Source organism: Juglans microcarpa x Juglans regia, chromosome 5S (genome assembly GCF_004785595.1).
Source record: "Juglans microcarpa x Juglans regia isolate MS1-56 chromosome 5S, Jm3101_v1.0, whole genome shotgun sequence".
Lineage (NCBI taxonomy): Eukaryota > Viridiplantae > Streptophyta > Magnoliopsida > Fagales > Juglandaceae > Juglans > Juglans microcarpa x Juglans regia.
The window spans coordinates 4,213,353-4,225,557 of record NC_054603.1 but is presented as its reverse complement, the minus strand read 5'-3'; the positions used below and the strand labels follow the sequence as shown (position 1 = coordinate 4,225,557).

The window sequence follows — 12,205 nt, the reverse complement described above, 5'->3', positions numbered from 1 at the left end:
ACGTCGATCCAATAAAAATGAATTATGCGCACTTGTATTTGAAGGTCCTGTTTTGATGTTAGGTTGAATTGAATTTTTTTATAAATAGTAGTAAGTTAAGATTGTGAAATGAGTTTTGTGAAGCACACCTAAGATAAGTTTATATGTGTTTTATGTTAATATAAGTTTAGATGTATTTATAAAAAGTTGAAAAAAAGTTATGGGTCTCGTGTGTAAATAGATGTTAAGTTGAAAAAGGTTTTGGATCCCACGTGTAAAGAAATTTTGAATTAAGATGAGTTTAATAATTTAAAAATTTGATATTTAAATGTTAGATTTATTTTAAAATTAGACTCATCATTTTAGGTCAGTCAAAATTCCAAACCAGCCTAAATTTTTATCACACTGTATTTAAATCCATATAGCCTTGGGTTTTAGAAACGAATAGACAAATAAAAGCCTATTTCCCATTTTTTTTTTTCAAAAAAGGCCTATTTCTTGTTTGAGCCCAACGTCACTTTTGGGCAAAGCTTGATTTGAGTTTTGGGTACTAATACGCTTACTATTTTATTATTATTTATATAGTATTCAAGTGTATTTTATTATTTTTTATTTTTTTTATCATTTTATTTTAAGTATTTTTTTAATATTCTTAATCATTAAAAAAAATTTAAAAATATATAACTTTACTAATAATTACTTCTTTAATCATTAAGTAAAATTAAAAAAATTAAAAAAAAAATCAAATATAAAAAGAGTAATAGTAGATCATTAACCTTATCTTTATTCTTGAGTTTTTGTTTCTCCATATAGCTAGAATCGAGACTTCGAGTAGACACATAAAAGAATATTTCTATTTAAAACATTCACTCAAATTCAGATAAATTCTTATCTGAGTTTAAGGTTTAGGATACAGATAAGTAAAATTTATAATATTTATTAGTTATTTAATGATATTCTAAATATTTATATGAACTGTAATAAATTATGTAGGCCTCACTTTTCATGTGTCTCTCACTCAGATTTAACACTCCAATAAGAATTTGAAATATCTCAATATTTTTATTAGTCCATTCTTAACATGAATTTTGGGCATAAATTAGATTTAAGTCTGCTTCGTAGGTCTCTCTTTCACTCTAGGTTTTTAATTTTAAATAAAAATTTTAAAGAATCTAATTTCGCTTAGTGAACGCTCTTTTATTATTATTATTATTTTAAATTTTTTTTCCGCTTTGGTCCGAACAAGAATTTTGCTTTGTTGAGGTACATTCGTAAATATATTGCAAAATAATAATAATAATAATAATTGGGAGTCCGAATTACTTGGGCCTTCGTGGGAAGCCCAACTCATTAATGTCCTGCTGCCCGAGCAAAACGTACACGCGATCGAGTTCCTCAGCTGTCTAGCTCAGAAGTTGCGTTCGCGAGGATTAGGGTTTCAATACTGAGCTACAATGTCCGATTACGCTTCGCCTGAGAACGAAGGATCCGAGCCCGGAGGCCTAGATGCCCGCGACTCGCATCAGAAGGTCCTTCTCTTCCAACCGTCCAATGTTATTTTTTTTATCGTTTTTTTTTTTCTATTCTATCGCTTAACCTGTGTAACGTTATAACCTTTTTTTTTTTTTTTTTTTTTTTTTTCTAGCAAGCATATGATCCTAATTACAATTTTTTTTTGGCACTGTTTTTCGATGGTATATGTTTCGTCTTGCGTGGTTATAATGTTTCAGCAGATGTTTGCGTGTATGATTTTGGTTTCTCTGATAATCTGGGAGGTGAGCGTAAACAGATGCTGATTTCCAATCTGATTCTATGAAAGGCTACTAACTAGCGTTTGAGGGTTGAACTTTTCTCAACTGAGCCAAAAATTAGGCCTAAATGGTGAATTGAGTTGCATATCTATGTGCGTGTGCCTGTGCACTTGTAAAGACCGCTTATGCCATCTTTGCTGCGTCTATATGGCAATGGTTACACATATAATACCTTCATATGCAAGTATAGACGGAAGCAGACATAGAGCACACATGACTTGCTGTGCGAAGCAATGAGGAATGGTTCATTTTCTTCGGGATGCCTGATCAGATTATTAAATTAATCACTTCTATGTATTTTTCATGGAAAGTGGTTTGTATCCAATTGGTGACTCCTCGTGATCTAAGATTTTTGCAACTTTTCTTGCTTTGTTGTGGTGGTCATTTATGATGACATTGTTCTAGCTAGACACATATTCTCCTTATTTTATATCCCTTGCTTAGTAATCTTTTATTACAATTGTTGGTCAAATGACTGACTAGTGTGAAATTATTTTCAGCACAATTCACGTGGATCAGATCATGAGAGATTGAGGATTAGAGATAAAAATCAGTATAGGGAAAAAGATGGAGATCGCCATCACAGGAACTACAAGGATAGAAGTACAAAAGATGATAACAGAGGTGGCAAGTATGATGATTATGACCGCCATCAAAGTGGTCATTATAACAGGTACTATATTCCCTCTGATTTTGTTCATTTAAGACGTCTCACAAGTTTGCCATTGTTAGTTACACAACATATAAGTTACTGTATCTCGTGGTCATTTCTTGACCAATGTTGCTGATCGGAACATATTGCTCATGATTGTTTTTGTCTCTTTTTCAGTTCCTAACTAGTTGTTCCTCTTGCATTCATCTTGTGTACTCGGGCTACACCCTTTGCAATGATTAATAAAATCTTTGATTCCTTATTAAAACAAAGTTAAACTTGTTCTGAAATGTGTATTCTTATTTGCAAATATCACACTTCCCTGTTATAGACACCATTATTCTGATCGAGAAAGAGAAAGGAGACATAGACGTAGATCGCGTTCCCGTTCTAGGGATGGATCTAGGAATGAATCATCTAGATCGCACTCTCGTTCCCGTTCTCATTCAGAAAGGTATGCAACATTGTTGAATTTTTCAGATTATTTTCTTCTTCTGCTTCATTTTTCTCCAAATAACTATTGATGTCGCTCTCCTTTCTGATTATTCTGTGAATCTTTCTCTCTCATTTTTTTTTTCTTTTTAATTTTTATAAGGAATCTCTCTGTATCCTTGGTGAACTGATGTATCCAATGTAGAACTACTTATTTTTTGGATTGAAATTTTATTGAGAATAAAGTAGACAAAGGCCTGAGTATATGGGACATATACAAGAGCATTGCCTATATATGCGAGTTTAGCAATACAAGGAAGTCATGAAAAGACATTAACTACTTATCCCTTGCTCGGCCCCAGTTAGGAAGAATTCCTGTTCCTAAGCATCTCACATATTTCCTTTTCAATTTGAATTCAAAGTACTAGTTTGATCTATCAAGCCTGTGGATGAAGGGAAAAAGGGATGAGTGTGGTTATTGCCTGTTCATGCCAACCGCCTCTGGAACTTCTTCTTTGATTGAGGAAATGTTTTTTTAGAAGTTCAAAACTGAGCTACTTTTGTATGTTACACGTGAAAATATCCTACCAATTGGTTTATAATCTCTGAAGTTCTGGTTTATACTTTCTTCCCACCATACATAATTCCCAAACCTTTATAATTTCTCTATTTTTTTTTTTTTTATAAGTAAAATTTTATTAAAGGAAGTGAAGAGGCAAATAATTTCTCAATAACATTCCTAGAAGATTTTGTCCTCACAAGCTTCACCATGGAAATTCTCTCATCAGCACACCCTCAGAGTCTGGAAAGTGCACTGGCTAATTTTTTCGCTCTCACTCTTCTCCCCTCGCTGTGCATGTGCATGCCCTTCCATGAATTATATTCCTGAGAATGTATATAAAATGCTTTATTTTGTGAATTTTCTTGAAATCTCTGCCTCATTAATTGTCCAAGCCTGTTCACCACATTACAAGCTTTTGTTCAGTATGTTGTGTTTTTAAGGTCTGTTGAATTTTGGAAAATGCTGTTGTTTAATTTGGGCCTATGACTGTATCACTTCCTGTTGTCTTGCTAACTGTCATTTATGTCTTCAGCAAAAGGACAAGTGGTTTTGACATGGCACCACCCGCTGTTTCTGGGCTGCCTGGTGCTGCTGTTCCAGGTTTGCATCTAAACTCTTCAAGTACAAATACTGAATCCTATCAAATAGTTATGCATACTAGGTTTTTTTGTTAAGATACTCGTTGCATTTTCATTTTGCAGTATTCGCTGCACTTGTCTGTAGTTTAGACTTGTTTGTGGCCTTTTTATTAAATGATTTTCTAATAATTTACTATGGAAACTGAGAACCGTAATTGTGTTCTTTGGCTGTTGTGTGTGGTCTTTTGTTTGCGTTTCGTGATTGTGGTGTGGGTAAGAAGGCAATGTTGGACTCCATGTCCCACTGTGCTACCACACGACGTGACAGCCGTAGAGCTTATGTTCAATGGAGAACCAATGCACCAATTAGCTGGATGTTGTTCGCCTTCCACCGGCAACAGCTGCCATTTGGTAGACCACAAATATTTCCATATCATCGGCAATGAGGGATTTCATTTCTTACTTTGTTGTTTGATGGTATATTTAGGTATGGTAGGTTTCTTTTCTTGTCCTATTTATTATGAGATGCAGAGTATTGGCTTTTAGTTGTGTTACTTCTCAAAAATGTCTTGCAACGGAATTTAATCTGTCATCTACATTAGTCATTCTTCGGTATTTACTTGCTTCTTTTCTGGCAATAATGTAGTTCAACCACCAGTTGTTTCTCAATCAATGCCAGGAATAATACAGAACATGTTACCTTTTGGGACACAGGTATGTGTTTTTGCAAGCATCCGTCTTTTATTTCTTCTGCATGGTTTGTGTTTATTTTTTTATCTCTAAATTATATATCATTTATATATTACAGCTGGGAGCTCTTCCTCTAATGCCAGCCCAAGCCATGACCCAGCAGGTAAGTGTTTAAGGCCCTCTTCCCTCCAGTTATGCTACATCGGTGAGGATTTCTCATGTACTTTTTCTGGTGTATTTCATTCTTACAGGCTACAAGACATGCTCGACGAGTATATGTTGGTGGGCTTCCCCCCTGGCCAACGAGCAGGTTTTTTTTTTTTTTTTTTTCCCCGTCTTTTGCTTTGTCATTGTGATCAACTTTCCCAAGTATTGTTGAGGCTTCTGTTTCCCAGTTTGTCATTTTTTACATGTTTTCTGTTAAGCATGGTATCTTGGTTCTTTACATATCCTTCTTTATTCCCCTTTTTCTTCAATATTTTGTGACTTTGAGTTTAAGCTTTGACCTGTGCTTTTAGTTTTGTTTTGCTCTTATCTGAGAAATTTTGTACGTATACATTGCATTCATCTTTTAGCTGCTGCAGAACCATCAATTAACCCAAGATATTACCATAAAAGATATTACCTAAATTTTATTTCCGCCCTATCAGTCCACTTCAAAAAAAGCAAAGAAAAACAAACTGAAAAAAAAATAGGTGGCAGAAAGAGAAACAAATCGGAGCTTGGCCTAGTTGGAAACGTTCGTAACCACCGGCGGTTGGGCATCAAAGAACGGCAACGTTCTTTGATGCAAGGTCTCCTCATTTCCCATGAAATACCTTGGCCTTCCTTTGGGGACCTCTTTTAGGGCTAAATCTATATGGGATGAAGTAATAGAAAAGATTGAACGCATATTGGCAGGTTCCAAGCGATTGTATTTGTGAAAAGGTGGTAGGACCACCCTAATCAAGAGCATGATGTCCAATTTACCAACTCACTTCTTATCTTTGTTCCCAATCCCGGCTAGTGTGGCGATCCAAATAGAGAACTCTAACATGATTTCCTTTGGAGTGGGTTGGGGGATGAGTTTAAGTTCCACCTGGCCAAATGGGATAAGTTTTGCTATCCAATTTCTACTGGTGGGTTGGTAATTAGAAATTTGAGGGTATTCAACCAGGCTCTTCTTGGAAAATGGTTGTGGCGATATAACATAGAGAGGGAAGCTTTATGGAAGGTGGTGATTGATCTTAACTACGGGTATTTGTTTTGGGGGGGGGGGGGTTGGAGTACTAGGGAGGTACAAGCGGTGTATGGAGTGAGTTTGGAAGCACATACGAAGAGGTTGGGGGGGGGGGGGGTGTTTGCTCGACACACTAGAATTCTGATGGGTGACGGATCTAGAATAAAATTCTGGCATGATCTATGGTGTGGAGATTGAGCTCTTAAGGACACATTTCCTACAGTTTTCAGGATTGCGTGTGAACAAGAAGCATCAGTTGTGGATCTCATGGAGAAGTCCGGTGGCTCAATCCAATGGAATGTGAATTTTATGAGGGCGGCTCATGATTGGGAAGTTGACAGTTTTGCTAATTTTTTCAGAACCTTGTATGCCATGAGATTGAGCACTTGGGGAACTAATAAGTTGTTGTGGACACCCACTAGAAAAGGTGCTTTCTTTGTCTGCTCCTTCTATAAGACCCTCACCAATGCGCATTAATAGCTTTCCATGGAGAAGTATTTGGAGAAACAAGGCGCCTCTTAAGGCGAATTTTTTTGCTTGGACATCTTCATTGGGCAAGATTTTGACTATGGATAATCTACAAAAACGTCGGGTGATTGTCGTGGACTTGTGTTGTATGTGCAGAAATGGTGAGACTGTATATCATTTTCTACTGCATTGTGAGGTCACTAGATCACTATGGAATGATGTCTTTAGAAGGTTGGAGTTGCCTGGGTTATGCCTGCTATGGTGGTTGAGCTCTTGGCTAGTTGGAAGAATTTGGACGGAATTCCACAAATTTTAGCCGTGTGGAAGATGGTTCCTATGTGTATTCTTTGGTGTCTATGAAATGTACGAAATGATTGGACTTTTGAAGATAAGGAGTGAACATTGGAAGAGATTAGATTGTTCCTTGTTAAAACTTTGTTCTTATGGGCAAGTGTTGTAGATTGTAATGGCTTAAATTTTCATGATTTTCTTGTTTCTATCTCTTCCACTTAGCTAGGTGTAAACTCGTGTATACCCCCTATGTACTTGGGCTATGCCTATTCTCATTAATATAATATAAAAAGAAGATATTGCCATTATAGTTCTAAGAACCCAAAGATTATTCTTTTTCTCTCTTTTCTCTTGGACTCCTATTTACATTTGTTTATTTACTTAATTTCCATCTACATGTTATGGTGAGTATAGTAATTCATCTATGTTTGCAGGATCACTGATGTTGCTAATGTATTAGATAGCTTGTTAGTTCCATGGCCACATGGCTGTAGTTACTTCTTTCCCAATTTTCACCTCTTATGCATTGTACCCATCAAAATAATTGTTGAGAGTTTCTCTGATTTTTTTTTTTTGAACAGACAATTGCAACTTTTTTTAGCCAAATCATGGCTGCAATTGGTGGAAATTCTGCTGGTCAAGGTAGTCATGTAACCAAAAACATTTTCCATCTTTTTTTTTTGGGCATTGCATGATTCAGTATTCAACTTTCTAGCAGATAGTGGATATGTATTTTTCACTTGTTTTATTCAATTGTTTTGCATAATCCAAACTTGTAGGTGATGCAGTAGTCAATGTCTACATTAATCATGAAAAGAAGTTTGCATTTGTGGAGATGAGAACTGTTGAAGAAGCAAGTAATGCAATGGCATTAGATGGGATTATATTTGAGGCATGCCAATCTGAAACTCGCTCTCTCTTTTTTTTCTTATTTATTTTCATAAGGGGAATGGTTACTTTAGTAGATGAAAATGAAATAAATGAATGTGAGAATGTAATAAGAAGCATATGCAGTAAAAAAAATGAGAAGATGTAGTTATTTGAACTGCACTGTGTATTGACTCAAATGACAGAGCAAGATGACATATTCCTTATTTGACGTGCTTCTTGTGATCATGCAAGGGGGTTGCTGTGAGGGTGCGAAGGCCTACAGACTACAACCCTGCATTAGCTGCAGCACTTGGTCCTAGCCAACCAAGTCCTCACCTTAACTTAGCGGCTGCTGGGCTTACACCGGGGTATGCTGGCTCTATTAGTGAACTCATTTTGGACACGCACTTTATATTTTCTGTGTAAATGGATATGTTGTAACATTGAGTTGAAGAGGTTACTTTTGGTGTACTAATTTGGGATCTGATCGCAGTGTAATTGGTGGAGCAGAGGGACCTGACCGTATTTTTGTTGGTGGGCTACCATACTACTTTACTGAAGTACAGATTAGGGAATTGCTGCAGACTTTTGGGTATGGGGCTTAAATTACTACCCGTATATGCAATTTTCTTGTTAAAACCTCGTCGTTTTTTCTTCCCATCCCTTTTCCACCCATAGGTTTAACCCTGTAATCAATTAATTTTTCATGTTCTAATGGTGCACTTGGCCTGTCACAGACCTCTCCGTGGGTTTGATCTTGTTAAGGATAAAGACACAGGAAACTCTAAAGGATATGGTTTCTGCGTGTATCAGGTAAATGAAGTTAACATTTGAAATCACCAGATCTATGAATGCTTGTCTTTTGGATAAGTGTGTTTGGACTTGATGGCTAATCTTTGTTTTTCAGTTTCCTTAAGATCGGGATTGGGCTTGGGCTAGGGCTTTGTTAGGTTAATTGTCCTAGATGGGTTTGTTGTTGGGCTAGGGCTTTGTTGGGTTTATTGTCCCTTGTATCTTTTTTGCACCCCAACTAGGTGTTTTCTCTTGTATACATTCAGTGTACTTGGCTACACCTATTGGTATTAATAAATTTTTTACTTATAAAAAAAAAGTTTCCTTAACAACTAATATTGTTGATTTATGGCAATTTCCATCTTGTCTTTAGCATGTATAAACCATATTATAATTCTGGAGGATTCTTCCTTCTGAAAACTGGTCAGCTAATGTACAAGAACTCCAGGATCCAGCTGTGACAGACATTGCTTGTGCTGCTCTTAGTGGCTTGAAAATGGGTGATAAAATCCTAACAGTCAGGCGTGCTACTGCAAGGTTTGATTTCTTCAATCAAATGAGTCTCAAAGTTATATGAAATTCCCGGTCTTTACCAATATCATTTTTCCTCCTCTCTTTTATAGTTTTAATTTTATTGGAACTCCTTTGTTTTTGTTCCTCTATCGGTACAGGGAGTTTAGTAACAAATTGTTTTTGTAAAAGAGTGTATTGATTCAAATTGAATTGAGTAGGTAATGCATAAATTTTTGCATTCAGTTTATTCTGTGCGTCTCATTTTCATGGTTGTAAATATATAGCTTGGGTGCAAAAAACTAAAGTGCGATGAGATTCTTCTATTCCAACCATGGAGTAATATTGCATCTCGTAGAAGTTTCTTTGATGCTAGAAGAAGTGGGCTCTTTCTTCTTTATTTATATAACAGATTATTTAATATTTACTGAAGATATGATAGATGTGTACTAGTCAAAAAAAAAAAAAAAAAAAAAATTGATGTGTAAATCTTGCAATATTTCAAGGCAAGTATTTCTCTGTCAAATATTGACATGTTTACTTATAAAAAAAATATATTGACATGTTTAATTATGTTCCCATTTCATTAGATGTCACTTTATTGTGTTGGATTTTCACAGTGCGGGGCAGTCCAAAACAGAACAGGAAATGATCTTAGCGCAGGCACAACAGCATATAGCTATGCAAGTAAAGCTCACATCTGTGTGCCTCCTGATTATGTATTAAATCTCATTCATCTACCTTCTTGACTTAATCGTCGTTTTGTCTTACAGAAAATGGCTTTGTTGACTGGTGACGTGAACCTTCCTGGAGTTGGGATGGCACCTATAACAAATGCAGAGACTCTGACTAAAGTCTTATGTTTGACTGAGGTTGTATCAGTTTTTAGAATAATATAACCACCGGTTTTATGGTCCTTTTCTTTTTCTATTGGCTTTCAATATTCGTCGTTGCCAACAATAGAAGTAAAGGATGTAGACAATTGTTCTGCTTATATAGTTTAGTTAGACTGTTAATGTTTAGAGGTAGTTTTGATTTCATCAGTTCTTTTCCCCTTTTATATCCTGGTTATTAATCATTTAATTGTGATACCTTACTGATTGCAAGTAATTGATTTTTTCCTCCCCTAATGATAAAGGCGGTAACTGTGGATCAACTGAACGATGATCAAGAGTACGAAGAAATATCAGAAGACATGCGAGATGAATGTAGCAAATTTGGTATGCATGTCAATTATCTCCCAATAAATTATTTATGCTTGTAGTTAAAAGTCTTGTGTGTCTAAAACACTCTAGAACGAAAAGTATAAAGGAAATTGAGTAAGTTGTGAATTGTTATCTCAAGACCTAAGATTAGAGTAACAATGCAAAGTGAAATTGAGAAATAAAGCATAATCGCATAGAAAAGGCCAGGCCCATGAGATACATGAAAGGTATAAAAAAATTGCAACCTTGGCTTCTCTCTCTGTCTCCCTGTTCCCCCTCAGACAGTCAAGCACGCACTCAAAATCTAATCCCTTGCACTAAAGCTGGACTGTCTATGATTGTAACCCTGGATGACCTATATCACCCCTATTCTTGCATCTTGCTACCACAAAAGAAATATACTTATGCCATATGCTGTTGCAAAGCAAACTGAATCTCTGAAGAGTGATGGATATATTTATGGTTTGTGGTTTTTACCATCATTAAAGAGTAAATATAAACTTTCTTTTTGTGGAATGATAGGAACTTTGGTGGACATAACTATTCCTCGTCCAAATCAAAACGGAGAGCACATCCCAGGTGTTGGAAAGGTATTCGGTTATGATTTTGCCTTGTGCTTGGGTTTTTGCCTGATGGTTGTGTGATTAATGTTTAGAGTAATGCTGCTCATCATCTCTTTTACTATCATCCTCTTCCATCCCATGTGTACTATGACTATTAGATACACTATTGCTAATTATATGTTTGTACCTTAGCATCAAGAGTTTTGGTAGTGTTGATTTGTTAATCGATGGGTATTTCTAGGTAAAACATTTTTAATTGCATGCTGGTAAAACATACTGGTTGGTACGGCACGTTAGTTATGCCATGCTTTGTTAATTGCATGCTGAAAGCAATATTGCAAGTATCAACCAACTTTGTTGATTGCGTGATGGGATACAGTAGATATTGGGGGTTCTTGTCAGTGTTGTGGAGATGCTACTGCATCATACACGTGTTGATCATGAGAAAAAGTGTGGCTGTAGGGTGGCTTTCTTTTGAGTAGAAGTGCATATTTGTTTTCTTTTTTAACATAGTGGTCTTCCTCGACTCCTATAAGTATAGATACGAGCAAATTTGTGGAAATTTGATGGATCAACTTGCAGGTGTTCTTGGAATATTCTGATATTGCTGGGTGTGCCAATGCAAGGAATGCACTTAATGGGAGGAAATTTGGAGGCAACGTGGTGAATGCCTTCTATTATCCAGAAGACAAATATCATATCAGGGACTACGGGGCTTAAACTACGACAATGTGCGGTAATTTACTCCTTATGTATTGACAGCATGTAATATCTTCTTCTTTTTTTTCCTTTTTTTTTCTAATTTATGGAGAGAGACAGCTTATAGTTTTTGTCCTTTGCTTTGGCTTTTGTTTTTTTGTTTTTCTTATTGGGCCCAGCCCAGGCATTATCTGTAGTACTTGGGCTTTGCCCTCCCTTTTCTATTCTGGTAATTGTACGTATACATTATATATATAACAAGTCAGATGATTAGCTCCATGCTACTATGGCGCACCTTTCCGTTTTGGATTTATTTTCTGAACACCAAAATGCACCGTATCATTGAACCAAAATGCACCGTATCATTGAAGTAAGCTTATTTTCTTTGTATTACTATTACCCGCAATTTAAGTGTGCTTTTGGAAATTTGTCAAAACTTTGCAAGTACTGAGCACGTATAACGTTTACAAAACCGGTCTCGTCGGACACGTGGTTGGATGCCAAGCAGTTTTAAACTTTTAATAATGTTTTCGATCAATTTTATGTTTTAAAATTGGAAATGGGTGGAGATGGAAAACATTTTGTATGTATTTATCATATTTATGCCACGAGCTTGGTAATGAATCTTGCTTCCTAGGAAAACTAAGTTGGATTGTAAGTATTAGTTCAAATTTTAGAGTATAGAGTGAGAGAAGTATATATAAAGTGAAAAAAAAAAATCTCTCTTTATTCTGTTTTTTTTTTTTTTATCATTGACCTGACAGATATTACTAATTTGATCTCAATAAGATATTTTGTTATTCGTGCCGAGTACGAATTAAAAATTTTATTAAGAGAAATGGTGTAGTCAAACAAATTTTAGTAAAGTTTTTAAATTGATGTAA

At 35.7% G+C, this 12,205-nt stretch overlaps 1 protein-coding gene across 1 annotated transcript; it reads left to right on the top strand.

Annotated features, from left to right (window-relative positions):
- The first annotated feature begins 1,350 nt into the window (after positions 1-1,350).
- LOC121266808 (splicing factor U2af large subunit B-like) lies at positions 1,351-11,600 on the top strand. The gene is given in 19 exon segments (XM_041170631.1): positions 1,351-1,508; positions 2,291-2,463; positions 2,774-2,896; positions 3,969-4,036; positions 4,661-4,728; positions 4,823-4,867; positions 4,956-4,989; positions 4,992-5,014; positions 7,264-7,324; positions 7,462-7,574; positions 7,805-7,920; positions 8,046-8,144; positions 8,290-8,365; positions 8,793-8,881; positions 9,475-9,541; positions 9,628-9,726; positions 9,993-10,074; positions 10,582-10,649; positions 11,205-11,600. Coding segments are annotated over 19 exon segments (1,617 nt in total). The 5' UTR covers positions 1,351-1,433; the 3' UTR covers positions 11,343-11,600.
- The last annotated feature ends 605 nt before the right edge of the window (positions 11,601-12,205 follow it).